This window comes from Cucurbita moschata, unplaced genomic scaffold (assembly GCF_002738365.1).
Source record: "Cucurbita moschata cultivar Rifu unplaced genomic scaffold, Cmos_1.0 Cmo_Scf00005, whole genome shotgun sequence".
NCBI classification, from domain to species: Eukaryota; Viridiplantae; Streptophyta; class Magnoliopsida; order Cucurbitales; family Cucurbitaceae; genus Cucurbita; species Cucurbita moschata.
In genome coordinates, this window is record NW_019268521.1 from 6,311,851 (window position 1) to 6,328,583 (window position 16,733).

At 35.9% G+C, this 16,733-nt stretch overlaps 3 protein-coding genes across 5 annotated transcripts in view; 1 reads left to right on the forward strand and 2 right to left on the reverse strand.

The window, feature by feature from the left end:
• Window positions 1–2,879, reverse strand: part of LOC111443067 (probable LRR receptor-like serine/threonine-protein kinase At2g16250) — a 5,020-nt gene extending 2,141 nt beyond the window's left edge. Inside the window, exon 1 of the mRNA XM_023080685.1 lies at window positions 366–2,879. Within this exon, the coding sequence (XP_022936453.1) occupies window positions 366–2,296 (1,931 nt within the window). The 5' untranslated portion in view covers window positions 2,297–2,879. The remainder of the gene's footprint in view (window positions 1–365) is intronic.
• A 5,624-nt stretch (window positions 2,880–8,503) lies between these two features.
• Window positions 8,504–12,337, forward strand: LOC111443072 (maf-like protein DDB_G0281937). 3 transcript variants are annotated; one of them, XM_023080691.1, is made up of 10 exons: window positions 8,504–8,606; window positions 9,465–9,536; window positions 9,624–9,698; window positions 10,004–10,087; window positions 11,045–11,114; window positions 11,202–11,293; window positions 11,454–11,495; window positions 11,598–11,678; window positions 11,967–12,038; window positions 12,158–12,337. In XM_023080691.1, the coding sequence occupies exons 1-9, from the start codon at window positions 8,580–8,582 to the stop codon at window positions 12,036–12,038; spliced, it is 615 nt and encodes a 204-aa protein (XP_022936459.1). In that variant the 5' UTR covers window positions 8,504–8,579; the 3' UTR covers window positions 12,158–12,337. The 3 variants fall into 3 exon arrangements, with proteins under 3 accessions (XP_022936459.1, XP_022936460.1, XP_022936457.1); XM_023080692.1 differs by having other exon boundaries at window positions 11,939–12,337; XM_023080689.1 differs by having other exon boundaries at window positions 11,967–12,337.
• Window positions 12,338–12,421: 84 nt separating this feature from the next.
• On the reverse strand, window positions 12,422–16,542 carry LOC111443070 (sugar transporter ERD6-like 6). Its single transcript, XM_023080687.1, has 18 exons — window positions 16,110–16,542; window positions 15,839–15,901; window positions 15,662–15,751; window positions 15,506–15,565; window positions 15,334–15,399; window positions 15,191–15,256; window positions 15,022–15,097; window positions 14,626–14,690; window positions 14,449–14,541; window positions 14,242–14,322; window positions 14,069–14,153; window positions 13,842–13,888; window positions 13,690–13,752; window positions 13,408–13,467; window positions 13,256–13,321; window positions 13,105–13,164; window positions 12,749–12,863; window positions 12,422–12,658 (listed from the first exon to the last, which is right to left on the reverse strand). Exons 1-18 carry the CDS (start codon window positions 16,299–16,301, stop codon window positions 12,546–12,548), a joined length of 1,461 nt encoding a protein of 486 aa, XP_022936455.1. The 5' UTR covers window positions 16,302–16,542; the 3' UTR covers window positions 12,422–12,545.
• Between the last annotated feature and the right edge of the window lie 191 nt (window positions 16,543–16,733).

Below are 16,733 nucleotides of genomic sequence, written 5' to 3' on the forward strand. Positions count from 1 at the left end.
TTTTTTTTTTTTTTTTTTTTTTTTTTTTTTTTTTTTTTTTTTTTTTGTACAAACTGAGATCATGCCCAAGTTTACTACTAGCAAATATTGTTCTCTTTAAACTTTGGACTTTCCCTTTCGAGCTTCCTCTTAAAGATTTTAAAACGCATATACTAGAGAAAGGTTTTCACACCCTTATAAGAAATGTTTCACATCCCCCCTTTAACCGATGTGTGATCACATATATGGTGCTTCTGTCATGTTAAAAGTGAATCTTCTGTACTATTTTTAAAGGTGGCTGCTCTTGAGATAATTGGCCAAAATGTCTAATTGAATCTTCCACCTAAAATTTGAATATTATGATACCAAAAAGAATATTATGATACCTGTGGACGAGAGGAGGGCTACACTCATGATGCAGGTAAGACAGGGCCTCGGCAGCTCCCATTGCTATTTTCAATCTGGTAATCCAATCCAGGGACTGCACATTGTCATCTTCTGAACTGGAAACACTCTGCAAGCAATTACCCAAGTCCCCATTTGGCATACACTTGTACACCAAAAGCTTCTCATCCTCGCGCTCAAAGCAGTGCCCCAAGAATGGAACAAACCTCATATGCGACACTTTGCTGAAAAAGTCTAGTTCCACAGAGTACCTTTCATTCTTCAAATACTGCATATTTACCTTTTTAATCACTACAGGAAGGCCACCCTCCAGGAACCCCTTGTAGAGATCTCCAGAGTGACCCTGTTTTATAAGATTGTCTTTGCTGAAATTCCCAGTGCTGTGGAGCATCTGCTCATAAGTAAATGAATCTCCCAGACCAGCAAAGTAGACTGGATCCTTTGGAAGTGAAGGGCCGTGTCCATCTGGGACAGGGCCTACATTTGCTTTTCCTCTTTTATTCACTTTACCTTCACCAGAAAATTTCAAGAGCACTACGAGGATAATCACAAACATAACAACAAAGCCCAATCCACCAAATAGTCCCACCATTATGAACTTCAAGCGATTGTTTTCATCATGACGAAGGTCTAGTTTGTCTGAATTTCCCTTTCCAAAACCTTCAAAAGTTAAGGTTCTCTCAGAGTAGAAGAGGCTACAAGCCTCGAAATCTCTTTGATATGGCTCCATATCCAGGCAGTTTCCACTGAGGATAGCATTATGACTCTTGTTGAGTACAACACCCTGGAAATAATTCCCAGATAAATCGATTGATCCATGCAATTCCAGCGGTAGATTTAGATGACCATACAGAAAATTATTTGAAAAGTTGAACACAGCCATACTGTTTGGAACAAAACTTGGCAAGCTACCCGTAAAGTTGTTGTTTGATGCGTCAAAAAACCTCAATTTGGGGTGAGATAGCAAGCCATGATGTAGACGACCATCAAGTTTATTACCTCTCAAAACCAAAATTTCCAACTGAGAAAGGCTTCGAAACAAATCATCTGGCAAAGGGCCCTCCAAGCCATTGTCTCCAATATACATCTTTTTCAAATTCCTTAGCCCCCTCAAATTCACAGGTAGTGCACCCGTCAGTGAATTCTTGCCGAGATCAAGCAGCAGTAGTTCTGAAAGGTTACCTAATTCACTTGGTACAGAGGACGTTAAACTATTGTCCGAAAGATCCAACAATTGCAGTTTAGTAAGAGTGCCGAAACTGGGTGGGATAGGTCCACTTAAAAAATTCGAGGCAAGTTCAAGGCGTATAAGATTGTGAAGAGATGAAAGAATGGGAGGTATTGAGCCAGTGAGAAGATTTCTCGAGAGATCAAGAACAGATAGCTGAGATAACTGTCCTATTGCCGAAGGCATAGAACCAGTAAGACTATTACCAGATAAATAAAGATCAGTGAGCTTACTTAAATCGCCAATAGAGGTAGGTATTGGGCCAACGATCGAAGAAGAGCGCAGATCAAGCACTTGGAGCGCAACGAGCGACTGACCAAACCAGTCCGGAATGGAGCCAGGAAGCAAAAAACCAGACGCATTGAACGAAACCAAGGAGGTAAAATTAGCGAGCGCATCGACGGCGAAACGAGGGCTGAGCTGCCCACTCTGAGTTCGCCGCAGACCTGACACAGTGATCCCAACAACTCGACCGGCTTTGCACTTAATTCCAATCCAAGCGGAACAGGGATTGGCTTTTATTGGCCAATCTTTGCCTCTTAGCCCTAACGTTGATCGAAGATCGAGTAACGCCGTCCACTCCATACTGGAATTCAACGATTCCCCCTGACCTAAACCGCACTGAATTAATAACAACAACAAAGCTACAACTAGCAGATACCGCCGGTGAGCTTGAACTTCCATCGCCGCCTGATAATGTGGAAACAAACAAAACTGACCGTGGATTTTGAAGTTACATTTGCAACTCCATCGTCTTCAACGAGCCACAACCACCACAAGAGATCAAAGTTGAGCAACTTCCAGTAAAACCTCAAATCAACAGAGTTCGCCAATTTAACGCTCAATTAAATCTCACCGCTAATCACGAGCGATGATTCTACCTCTTATTCTGAACCGCCATAAATGCCATCCCAGAGTCACCTACAGATAATAATGCAACAATAATATACTTCACTTCCGCAAGGTGTATTCTATTCAGATTCACAACTCTACTCGTAAATCTTGCCCAATAAACACACGCACACAGACGGAGAGAGAGAGAGAAAGAGGAAGCACAGGCTCCGATTACCAATATAGCTTTGAGATTAAAGAACAGGTAGTTGATTTCAGCTGATTATGTGATCTTCGCCCCCAGAAACTTTCTGGTAAAGATTTTTCAGAGTCATAAAGGAAAAGGATTCATTATCTCTTCGCAACAGACTGAGCACACAGTAACTCTAATAAAGATGGCCAGAACGCCATTGTTAAACAATTGAAGAAGCTCCAATCAATTTATGACGCAATATCTACCATTCAAAAGTGTGCAACGAAAGAATACAGATTTAAATGAGGAAAAGAATTGGGATCTAATGTTCTAATCTTCATTGATATTCACGACCTTTAAATAGGATACAAGATACTAAATAATATCTACCAAGAAAATATAAACTAACTAAACTATACTACTATTCAAATTCAACTGTATCTAAGATATATTTCCTAACTAATATATTCTGAAAAATTACGAATATCATATATTCCATAACTAATTCAAACTAAAATAAGTGGCACTAAATTGTGACAATTCAAACCTCATCTTTAAACTTTATTTGATTTCCCCTTTTCCAGAAGTGGACGGAAAGAAACTCCGCGAAGGAAGAATCCAAACAGACTTTGGACACCATTGGATCATCTTCCTAGCATTTACCAACTGTAATTTACTTTTGTTGCGTCAGAAATTATTCATGGAAATATCAAATTAATACGCAAACTCTTCAAGAACCGACAATTCTTCATTATTCTTTTTGTTTTTGTATAATAGACGAGGGAGAAAACAGCTGTTATTTTAATTTTATATCAAAATAGCTCCCTGGATTATACATAATCTTTAATTACGTTTACCATATTAATCATAATCTCTTTCACATATACTATAATGATATGGCTCAATCATTGATCTAAATCTCCACAAATAATTAAATTGATTTAAGGATTAAATAGATTAAATTAATAATATTTAAGAGTGAATTTAAAATTATAATTATAACGTGTATTAAATGTTTTCTTTTTTTCTGAAGAATAACTGTTTAAATTATTGGTAGGGTTTATCCAATTAATTACATCGAAGACATTAATGTTAGTTGACTAACAAACTTTTTATAATAAAAAATTCCTATAATTGGAGGGACATTAATGATGAAGGTTAAAATGTCTTTTTAATCAAATCGACACTATTTTCTAAATTTTAAGATTAAAATGTTTTTTTTTTTTTGGTTGGTGGTGTGAAAATTGAAATGACTCGATTAGTTCATGCTCAGTCAATTGCCCTACCACCTACAACTTGGAGTCAAGCGAGTCGACATTCCTACGTGTAACGTATTGTCTTGTTGTAATTGTCTCGATCATCATGTGTGTCCAACGTGGCCTACTCTTACAATAACACATGTTGGCCGCTGGTTTTTAATACTACGATGATATAAAAAATTAAAATAAAAAATTTCATACTAATTTTGTTTGTTTTATTTTGAAGCTTAAATGAAATAATATATAATTTAAAGGTAATTGAAATGAAAAATTTCCTAATAATCTTTTTAAAAATAATTGAAATGAAAACTTAACGTATAAATTAATATACAAATTTGATATTTAAATTAATGAAATATATTAAACAAGTAGGCATAGAATTCAAATGGTCCACGATTGTCGCACTCAATCAAACTAAAAAATAAAAAGCACAATTGACTTGATCATTCGATTCCATGCATAGTCTAAGTGACATGTGAGCAATACCTAATTTTTATTTTTATCCACAAAGACATCGACGTGGACGTCAACGTTGAATTATTGTATTCAAAAAGCATCTAAATTTACTTTTTTCTCCTCAACAGGTTGCTACAAAGCAACTTCGTCGTTTGGCCCATTCGGGGTTGGACGTTATATCTTTGTTGAAACGGAGCCCAACGTTTTTATCAAAAAGAAAAAGCAAATAATAATAATATTCAAAGATAATAGAAATAATATAATTATTATAAAAAAAATAAAAGAAAAGGGGAATATCTCAATCCATATTCCATAGTCTACCTTCGAAGAGAAAATTGCTTGATTTTTTTTTTTTACATTTTTTAATTTTATAATTCATGTGGACTCAATTATATAAATATTCTCAAATTTTATATTTTGTTTTTATTAATATCTGTAATTAATGTTAGTTCCACATTTATTTAATAATTATTTAAATTACCACTCTGGGCCTGTGCGGGGACATTTGTTACCATAATTGTTGGGCTTGATGTAAATTGAAGCCCGGCCCAATTTATCCTCTCAATGATGATGCGAGTACGGAATAAGCTCTTCCTTTTTTTTTTTTATTTGTTGTTTGATTAAATATTTGTTTTAGTTTTATTTACTTATTTTTATCTATTGTTAAATATGAAATTGAAAATTTTAATATAGAATTAAGGTTTGGAGGACTTTTATTTTTTATTTGCAAATTAAGAGGCTATATGATACAAATGTAATATTTAACAAATTAAACTTCCAATTTCACCTTATATTATTCCTTCTTGACTATTTTGTCACAAGTAAAACAAATGTTTAGTCAAATAACTAGTTAGTGGGTATCGAATTTTTTTCAAAAGTAAATTCATTGGCCATAATTTTATTGATTTATTCTACATAATTAAAAAAAACAAATTTATTGCTAAAAATATTAAAGCTTCAAAATTTGTCATAATTAGACAAGTTGAATCAGAATCACGTTTGGTTTGCGATAAACGATAAAGATTCGCATTTCACATTCATATATGAAACGACGGGTGACGGCTCTTCGTCAAATTGCAGTCAAATCCCGCACAGCGAAGCCATTGAACCTGAGCGGCGAAACAAAATGAAAAGAAGAAGGAAGATTAGAGTAACTAACGGCGTCAGAACAAAGGTGGATATGATCTGAAACTGAATCTGTCGGCCAAAAAGTTCGCGATTATTCGGCCGCATCGGAATCAAGCACAGACACAGGCGGCGGCCCCGCCATTGGCAGTCCCAACTTGCACCGGAAATCGGTATTGAAAGTGACGGAAAAAAGGCGATGAGCAGAGATATAGATTCTTGTCTCAAGATTGGACGTTGGCGATGAGGATTCTGAACAAGGAATTTTGTTGAAGCACAAGGGATTCATTCATTCATTAAAAAAAAAAAAAAAAAATCTTAATAAATTAAAACACATATATTTATATATAACATTATACCAACTTAATTATCAAAAATTTAAAATTTAATATTATAATAGAGTAGGTAATAATTAAAAGATTCTATGTTGTTCAAAATTTAAATATTATAGATTCTTTTAAAAATATAATCATATTCAATTGGGTGTGAAATTAATAAATTGAGTGAAGACAAAGACAGGGAATATAATCTTGTTCTTGACCCTATGTATATATGACCGTGAAAAAATGTTCTCCACTCTTTCATTCCCAGTCTAAATGAGGAATTCTCTCATCGTTTAAAATGGGTCCATGCGAATAAAATAACATTGAAAAGTTGAAAAAATTAAGATAATACCACTTACATGATTTAAATTGCATCTCATTGGGATGGTTCTCAATTATTATATTTGGACTATAAATACAAACCCCACAATACACTATATCAGAACTACCAATATAAGTAGTGTAATTTAAAATTTAAAATTTAAAATTCTCTATCTTATATTTATATTTGATTGCAATACATTATGTCGGATAAGATACACACCATATAATATCAATGGAATATTTAAACAATTTGTTATGTCACCAAATATTAATTATATATTTGGAATTTCCTCAAGTGGACATAAAAAATTTAAGACTCACCTTTTTGGACGATAAAACATGTTGGGAAGGAATGGAATAATTAAACTTGCACTAATTTAATGGCTTTAAAATCTTTTGGGTCATCTAAGAAAATAAATAAGATTTGTTTTCCCCGTGGAAGGAACCAAAATACTCCTGAAAATGGTGTATTCACGCATATACCCACCCACTTAGATAGCAAATTGCATAGATTAGGATAACATTATCTTCCTAATTAATATCCATCCAAAATGGCATATGTTCCCTGTGTTTTTTCTATGACGCAAATGCCACAACATTGACTCCTTTTCTTTTGTTATTCTCATCTCATCTTCATTTGACACAATATGCCCACTCAGCCACAAAAAAGCAACTCCGATATTTATTTGGTTGTTGAATAAGACGACGATTTAAAATTTTTAAATATGTTTAATATGTTACCATGATGTATAATGTGAAATTCCACATCAGTTAGAGAATATAACAAAACATTTTTTACAAATGGTATCAGAATTTAAAGATAACAATATCAGTTAGCGGTAGGCTTAAACAGTTACAAATGGTATCAGAGCTAGACACTGGGCGATGTGTCAACAATAATGTAACATTTTTTGATAAAGGTGTGGAAACCTCTCATCTCTATGAATTAGAGAAGGATATTAGTTAAATTTATTTTTGTTTAAAAACTTTATTTTATTAAAATGAATGAGTTTATGAAAATATTTCATATTAATTTTTTTAATGATTTAAACTAAAATTTGAAGATGGTGTTGGACCAAATGGCGCGGAGAGGAGTCAGGCCAACGTGGAGCAGCGTGGAAAACGAGGCAGAGTCACGGTGCGTGGAGTCTGACTGTACAGTGTACGGAGCCGATAAACCCAACGGCTAAATTGTGTTGCTTAATTAAACCAGAAGTCCAGAATACAGCAAGCAGAAGGCACGGAGCCACAAGTTCATACCAAATTTGACTGCTCCGTAATGGACAACTGGCGGTTCCCACATTTGCAGGACATAAAATTATAACAATGGTCATAAACTTTTAATATTTTCTCTATAAGTTAATATTAAAAATTAATTTATTATTATTATAATTTTTTTTTTCTAAAGAATCTGAGTATCTGACCGTGTTTCCGGTGGAAAGCAACAGGTGAAAGGTAAGCAAGGTCGAACCCACTTGGAACCATTGGCCCACATTGGGTCTGTGTTTTTGTAGTATTTATACGTCAGAACTGGCCGCCAAATCTGTGATAAAAAATAAAAACCAAGCACTGATCTGAAATTAATAGATATGGCGATGGGGTCTGGTTCGAATTGGACGGCGCAGCAGAACAAAGCGTTCGAGAATGCTTTAGCCATCTACGACAAAAACACGCCGGGGCGGTGGCACATCCTCGCCAAAGCCGTCGGCTCGAAGACGGCGGAGGAAGTGAAACGCCACTACGACAGGCTCGTTGAAGATGTCAACAGGATCGAGACCGGCCAAGTTCCTTTCCCTAATTACAGAAAACCCGGACCCGCAGGCCGAGGATTTCGCTTTGTTGACGACGAATAACGGTAATTAAGGACGACAATAAAATTTATTTATATTCTAATATATTCGAATATATATATATATATGACAAGAATTTCTTGTGATTAATGCAGGATGAGGAGCCTACGCTTGCATTGAAATATGAAGGCTAAATGTAGCTAGTTTTCGTCACCCATCTTTATTGTAATTCCTAGTTTTATATCTGTAGTCCCAATTTGTTATATAATGAATAAATACTCTATTAATATGAGTTATTATTGTAAATTATTTATTAAGTTCGCTGGAAAATAGATATTTTAAAGTTAATCTTTAATTATCCAAAAACCAATGTAATCTATTATTGTTATTTTGAGTTTAAAAAATCGTTAGTTTAATTGAACCTATTTGTATAATTTAAAATTTAAAGTATTTTAAAGCACGTGAAATTGAATTTGGGCCGGGATTGGGAAAAGCCCATTTTGTATTGAAGCCCATCTAATAAAAGCCCAAACGAATTGGTTCAAGTTTAGAGACCCGAAAGAGTGGAATATAAAGTCTCGTCCCGCCGATAGAAGGTAGTGGAGGGATTACGCTATTCGTTGGTTGTGAGTTTCAACTTTCAACTGATTGGCGAAGCGGGGAGTCATGGAAGCTAATTCATCTTCGTTTAAGGTACGGACTGTTTTTCACTATTTTCTGCTAGCACGGTTGCGCGTTAAGGTCAAGGAACTCTTTTTCAAATGGTTTGTTCGTTTTTACGGCTGTCCATTTGACAAGATTCTTCGAGTCTCTTTAATGGAATCGATATGTCGATTGCGGACACTGATATATAGCAGATATTTACTTACCTTTCAGAAGAAATTACGTTTGTTGCTTGTAGATATTTGATTATTTTCTAGTGCTCCATTTTGAGCTGAGTTTTCTTGTTTTGTTTTGTTTTGATTTTGAAATTTGCAATGACTTCCACTATGAAAAACTGTGGAACACTACTGAGGCTTGCAGTGGTCGACCAATGCGTTTAGTAGAAAATGCAGATAGTCGTTTGCTTAGTATTTATCTAGATACCGATTACAATTGTTGAAGACAAAAGAATGTTGCAATTGCATAATCCAGACTGAAGGAAGTTTTTATTTGAGTATTGTGAATGTCAATTGTCAGTGCCGATCTATCGGATTGGAAATGTTGCGGATATTTTTATAAATATCACAGAGTTCCTAAAAGTTTTTAAGAACTGTTCGTAGTAATAACAATTATTTAGCACTTAATCGTCGATAGTACTTATATTCATATGATTGTTAATTTCCACTACTTATTGATGATCTTTTCCACATTTCATTGAGGTCTCCATCGGATTTTGGAGAAAAAAATGTTTTTCCGCGATGTCTAATTTTTTGGTCAATAAAAATGTCCATATGTTGATTAAAATTTTACTCCATTTTTAAATATAACCTTAGCATTACAGTCTTAAACAACTTTGAGAATCATATCAACTTAAAAAAAAACGCTCTTAACGAATGTGCTGTTTGGCAGATAATTTTGGGATCATCTTCAGTGGCGCGTAGGAAAATATTATCTGAGATGGGTTATGAATTCACCATTATGGTATTGTCTACATACATATACTTACATGACCTGACAACTCTCTCTTCTCAGAATGTTTACCTTTTCTCTCTCTCTCTCAAAATGAAGTCTGCAGATATTGATGAGAAAGCCATACGCAAAGAAAAGCCGGAAGAGTTGGTTGTGGCTCTTGCAGAGGCAAAGGTTAGGTATCATCTTGTGATTCATTTGTGCTCCACCATATTCTGCAATTGAAATATTAATGCGTATGTTATTGGTTCCCTTTTGTAAATTGCTTGTGCTGTATGAGCACTGTCGCCAAAAGATAATCTTGGATTTGTGATTGTCTTTGGTTCCATGCTATCATGACAGGCTAGGATTTAGAAGCTTCTATTAGCTACACAATATTTCTAAAACCATCCTAGACTGGATACAGTGATTTGCATAGTTTGGCATGTGATTATTTTGTGCACGCATCTTGTATTAATTAGGTATGAGTTTCATCTCAGGCTGACGCCATCATATCCAACTTACAAAAGAATCATACACATGAAGAGGAAGCAGATTCCACAATTTTGATTGCTGCTGACACAGTATGTTTTCCTATGTTAGTGTTAGTCGTTATTCTCTCTGTTAAACAATATGATGCATGGTGGCTTGGAGTTAATCTTTTCCAGTGTGCAATTTTTCGTTGCTCTTTGAAGTCTTAGCTGACTTGACTGTTTCATGTCAAAGGTTCTTCCACTATCTTTCACAATTTTAGTACGGGGTTTGGTTGTGGTAGTAGGTGGCTTTGGCTTATTTCTTAGATGATGGATATTTATTGTCAGGCAGAAGCCATCTTAGGAACACTCTCCATCAATGATTTTACGGACACACAGCCATATAGATAATTTTTTATTAAATCAAGTCCTTTGACATCCGTCTGTTTTTATATATTTTTTATATGTTTTCTTAATTTTCAACTTGATCCATATAGATAATTTTTTTGTGCGATGTCCATTGCACGCCTTTATCTACTTGACTCAGTAAAGATAATAAGAGTTTTGTTGCCTTCTAAATTGTCATGTTGAATTGTCTTCGTATTTTCAAAATTGACATCAGAACTGTAGACATTTCTAAAGTTTTTATTATTTGCATCTCTAAAACTTTTTTTTAAAGATAATAATAAAAAGTTGATTAGTATGATTTTCATATCTAACATTCTTTCTTTCTTTCTTCAATCATGCAGCCGATAATGGCAAGTTGATGCTTAATGGTCTTTCCTCAGTCTGTTCCCTTAACCAATAACCAGATTAAATATATGGCCAATCCCATGTGAAAGACCTCCCGCCACATATTGTGCCCCTGTTGTACTCATTAACCTTGAGATAGAAGTTTATGGAACAGTTCTCTTGTTATATATGTATTCTTAGACCCGTTGCATATTGTATCCCCAAAACAGAAATGGTCTTATCGTGATAACTTGTGCCATTACGACCCTTTCTTGTTCTGTTTGCAAAGTTCCTCTTAGACATACTTTCTTACTTCTATTGGTAATTGATGTGGAGGTGGTGATCTATGAAGGTGTCATCAGAGAAAAACCAGCCGGCAAGGAGGAAGCACGACAATTTATGAAAGGTTTGTTCACATAATACTAATAGTACTGCATTTCTATGTTTTTACTATTTCTTGAATGTTTTGGTTCGATTAAAAATTATTTTGCAGATTATTCAGGAGGGCATGCAGCGACACTTGGATCTGTATTTGTTACAAATCTTAAAACAGGATTTAGGAAAGGAGAATGGGATCGTGTAGAGGTATAGATATACATGTTCTTTTATTGATGATAGTATTTTAATGAAAAGACACTCGCGTTATGGAGACTGTTACCTTCTAGAGGATTTTGGTTCTGTTTTACAATATCACATGTTTTTTTGTTTTCTTATGCTATCCGATATTGACGAGTGGCTCTTACAGATCTTCTTCCACGAAATACCTGATGAAGTCATCGACATGCTGGTAGAGATTTCACTTTCACTGGTTGTTGGTTGTGTTTTCTTTAGGAAAGGGAAATGTTGTATCTTTTGTCATCTTGTTTTTCCTTTTTTCTATACATTTCAGGTCGAGGAGGGGAATGTGCTCAATGTTGCCGGAGGGCTGATTATCGAGCATCCTTTGATTTTACCCTATGTGAAAAAAGTGGTTAGCTTCCCTTCTTCCTTTCCTTTTCCTTTCCTTTTCCATTTTACTTTTTAAACATGAATTTTAGTTTTTAAATTTTGTTTTTTCAACATAAGTTTTTTTTCATCACATGGGTAAACGTGTGTTGCACGCAAGTTTCCTCGGTCTATAAATCCTGAAGATTAAGACTCTTTTTAACTGAGGAGATAGAGTTTTACATATGGCCAACAAATCGGTTGGGACAATCCACAAATATGCCTATCGTTCTTGATTTCTTGTAGATACCTTACGGGCTTTGGATCTCTGCAGGTCGGGACGACAGATAGTGTGATGGGCCTTCCCAAGGCTCTGACTGAGAAACTCTTGAAGGAAGCCATTTAGGTGCTATGGACAATATCGCATTTGACCCTTAACTTATTTTGAATAAATTATTCTGGCATCCGTTGGACTTGGGTAACAATCAGCTATTATTTGTATTAGCATTGTTATTCTGGTTGTAGGGACGTTCATTTCCACACACAAAAGCTAATTGGTCGTACAAGTAATATGTGATATAATGCCATTAAAGGTAATACGTGATATAATGCCATTAAAAGTGTACACACGTTGCACTTGTGGCAAAAAGAAGAAGCAGTCACGAATGGAACACATTAGTTGAATTCAATTTTTTCTTTACGCAATTTTTAGTCCACCTTCAATTCTATCTTTCGATCCTCTACGATGAGTCGTGATTAGCTTTATATAAATAATTATAAACCTCGATGAAGATGATATTAAGGCAACTGCCATTTTTATATATAGAGGGGAAAATACATAAAAGTTAGAGCTGCATAAATAGGCTTTCTTTCCAACAGGCGGGTACCAAGAGAAACAGAAAAAACAACCCTCTTATCTGAAGGAGAACTGAATTTCTTCCAGTGTTCTTCCTTTGGTTTCGGGGACCCAGAGTATAATGAATGTCAATGTGAAAGCACTCACCAACATGTAGATGGCGAACGTTCCTGCAACCAATAGCGCAGCAGCAACGACATGAAATTTGGATGTATAATGCGATTCAAATATTGAGAGAGACATAGAGAGAGGGAGAAAACCTCCATTGCTCCATTCCAAGAGCAAGTTTGCAGTCATTGTGACCAACCAAGCAATGAACCAGTTAGCTAGCGTTGCTATGCTTCCAGCGAGACCCTTGATATTAATGGGAAGAATCTGCAGCAGTTTTTTTTTCCCTTAGACAACTAGAAGCATAATTCCGACCAGCTATGCAAATCAGAATGTTCGCAACCAAATACAGGTAAAAGTTGTTCTTTCTTAGACTAGGACACAAGCAACAGTTCGATTTGCACTCTACTCACTATGATCATCAAACTTCATGCGGGTCGAAAGAAAGAAGCAGGCAGCATATAAGCCTACATTACTTGCAATTTTACATGGATGGAAGTGAAGATACCTCAGACATTATAACCCATGGAATAGCCCCAAGACCCAGAGAGAAGAAAGCCACCAAGGCCTGAAGAAAAGAAATAGGCAGATGAACTTTTCTATGGGAAAATTACTTTAGAAATCAATTTGTATTTAGTGCTGCTTAGAAATAAACATACCACAACTCCAACAACTGATAGAATGCTCAGAATACCATATAAATTGGACGTCTCGGGGGTATGATCCTGATTTTATATCCGAGGGAAGACGTGTTAGAGAAGGTAATCAACAATCTTAAAATTATAAAATACAACCCCTCAAGAACTCTTACCTTCAAAAAGAAGACTACGGAAACAACTAAAAGGCTAAACGTCATTCCAGCCGTGGACACCTGAACAAAAAAGGAAAAAAAAAAAAATTAATTTCCATTTACCATTCATAATGGATATTGTCTTATTTAGTTTTTCCCTTCCAGGTTTCCCCTAAAGGTAAACATGTGTTAGGAAGAGGTTTCCACACTCTTATAAGGAATATTCATTCAACCGACGTAGGACTTCACAAATAATAACTTGAGAACTACGATAAGAGAGGAAAAAAAAAAAAAAAAACTTACGATAAGAAGAATTCGACGGCCTGCTCTGTCAACCAACCATGTCGTCATTGCAGTGGCAATAACCTAAAAAGGCATGAAATTCCATGTCAATGCCAAATTGGCAACAATGCATGGATATAATAATTTGTATCAGGCAATCCTTATAGCTGAACCTGGACTGCTCCGATCCCACATGTGGCAGCATTACTTGATTTAACGCCTGTTTAATACAAATATCAATTGAATACTACATATCAATGAAGTGTTAGAAATTAATGTGATTCAGGTTTTGGGTTTAAAGCAGCAACAAACAGATTAAAGAACAAATGATCTCTTCCACACTGCTTAAATAAACGACTACGACAACGACCACGGAGTACTAAACGAATTTCTTCCTTACCAGCAGCTGCAAATATGGTACTTGAATAGAACAAAACTGCATTAATTCCAGTAAGCTGCTGCAACATTAGTAACCCAATACCAATCTGCAATTTGGATGATAGCAAAGATCAATTAGACTGTCAAGTTGGAAAACTGAAAGAAAACTTGCAGTCAATGGTAGAGTAGCTATACCATCAAAGGAAGCCAGTATCTTCTCCGCTTGAGGTCTGCAAACCGGATTGTTGTTCTTTTGCCTGTGGATGCTACGGACCTCTGCACCGTATGCATCATCAAAGAGAGATGAGAGGATTGGACAAACTATTCATGTCTGTCTTGCAAAGAGTTTTTGAGGAATGAGGACAATAATTAATAACTAACTCGCAAATTATGCTGATTTACCTTGATTTCATTCACTTCAATAGAGATATCAGCATCAAATCCACGAAGAACTTGCAAGGATGTTTCAAATTCTTCCGTCATACCCATTTTCGCCTGGACTCGGTTTGATAAAAAAACGCATAAACAGGGTGATGTAAGCCTAAAAAAATCACAACGAAATCGATTTGAGAAACTCACCAGCCACCGAGGAGATTCTGGGATAAAAAACAATCCAGGTATCAGAATCGTACAAGGCAAAATTCCTGTGAAACACAAGAATTCTTAGAAAGGAATCTTTATCATAACTAAGCCAATAAACTTTAGAATGCATTTCATAATCAGTTGCCAAGGAAGGCCTGGAATTGTTATGCAAGAGCTTAAGCTCACTGCTTGTAGATATTGTTTGATATTGTTTGCTTTAGTTCGTTACATATCGTCGTCAGCATCATGATTCTAAAATGGGTCTATTAGAGAGAGGTTTCCACACCCTTATAAGAAATGTTTCGTTTCCCTCTATAACCGATGTGGGATCTTACATCTTAGGTACACATTTATCCCATTTACCAATAGAAGCATGTCTCTCAAGAGAATTACCCAGAACTGCAAGCAGTCGCCACGGCACGAAAAGTCCAAGAACATAAGCGAGCATTATTCCAATGGTGACAGAGAGCTAGCAACAAGAAACCACAGTATTAACTTGGAAAAGCATGATGACAACAGAAAATAATGGTGAAATCAAAAGAAATCAATAGTTCTAACCAACCTGGTTAACTGAACCAAGGCCCCCTCTCAAGTTTTGAGGAGCTATCTCAGCAATATAAACGGGTACCTACAATCATACAAAAATGTTATCTCAAGATTCTGTAAGAGGTAAAATTTTAACAAAGTAGATACTCAATGTCTAACCGTATATGAGATTATTCCCACACCAAAACCTTCCAACAACCTCCCCATGTAGAGGAAAGAAGAATCCTACAAAGCATTAAGTTAGTAGGAAGAGTGAGAATTGAGATTATTGTATTGCCATTTACTCTAAATCCATTTATAAGTAATACATTAGGATGATCATCCAACTTACTTTTGCAAATGATATAGCAAGCCAACCTATAATATTTGGAATGGCTGCAATCATCAAAGACTGAAATAAAGCAAGACAAATGAATCATGGAAACCAATAGAAACTAAAACAAGATATAGTGAGCTAAATGGAAAATGATTCATGAAGGAAACTTACTCCTTTTCGACCAATGTATTCGGCTATCTGACCACTGGATATGGCGCCAACCATAGCGCCAACATTGGATAGAGAACCGAATATAGAGTACTGAACAAAAAATCAGATATCAAAAAGCCAATGTGATGATGTTCGAATGGTGTTGGAAAAAGAAAGGAATGCATTATGAATCCTCACCTCCGGAACTGTGAGCCGTAGATCCTTCATTATCGAAGATTGGGTGGGAGATGAATATCCACACTACACCAAGTGATGCAAAATTATATTAAACCAGTAGCTGAGAGATCAGAAACGCAGTCTTGGCAACAGATCAAATCAAACACCAGAATAATCAGATTAACTCAATCAATTCTCAACCAGAAAATTCTCTCCTATATATATATATATATATATATATTTTTTTTGGCACGATAAAATAAAATATAGAAGATCGAGAAATGATGATTACGGTAAAACCAAACTGGATTGGACCAAGGGCGACTATCAATACGCAGGCAAGAACTGAAACAGAGCTATCACGAATGGCCTGCGATGAGCCCATCATACTCGATTGCCTCGATCCCATACGATACCAACTTCCGGTGTGCAGGAAGGGCTTCCTGAGATCCCTCCCTTCCTCATTCTCGTCCCTGAAACTCATCTCTTCCCGCTCTGTTCCGAAATCAACAACGATCTATTACGTCACTTTCCGATTACCAATAAGAACAAGAGATTGGAATAAAAATAGGTTCCGTAATCAAATGCCAATCTGTTTGCCTGATTGGCAAAAAAAGAAACGCACGCCAATCTGTTAATTGCCAATGAAAGAAACGCACGTTATTTCTCGTTGGTACAGGAAAATGAACGACAGAACAGAGATGAGAGAGGGCGGGAGAGATCAGTCTCTCGTTGTCGGCTAAATTTATATACTTCCAGCCATGGTGGGACGTCCCGCAGTTTTCTCGGTAAGTGTTCCATTGACTCGACTGGGGGCCCAATAACGCGATCCAGGCTTCTTCGTCTTTAACTACGGGACAGCCCAAGAAACCCGAGCCCATGGGCCGACTGTACGTTACGCGCCAACAAAGGTCTC

Excerpts from the sequence above, each read along its gene's own strand:
- LOC111443072 (XM_023080689.1), top strand. The coding sequence starts at position 8,580 with ATGGAAGCTAATTCATCTTCGTTTAAG. Across the intron at positions 8,607-9,464 it reads CTAATTCATCTTCGTTTAAG|ATAATTTTGGGATCATCTTC; the intron begins GTACGGACTGTT and ends GCTGTTTGGCAG. Across the intron at positions 11,115-11,201 it reads AGCACGACAATTTATGAAAG|ATTATTCAGGAGGGCATGCA; the intron begins GTTTGTTCACAT and ends ATTATTTTGCAG.
- LOC111443070 (XM_023080687.1), bottom strand. The coding sequence starts at position 16,301 with ATGAGTTTCAGGGACGAGAATGAGGAAGGGAGGGATCTCAGGAAGCCC. Across the intron at positions 15,902-16,109 it reads CAATCCAGTTTGGTTTTACC|TGTGGATATTCATCTCCCAC; the intron begins GTAATCATCATT and ends CACTTGGTGTAG. Across the intron at positions 13,322-13,407 it reads CCGTAGTCTTCTTTTTGAAG|GATCATACCCCCGAGACGTC; the intron begins GTAAGAGTTCTT and ends ATATAAAATCAG.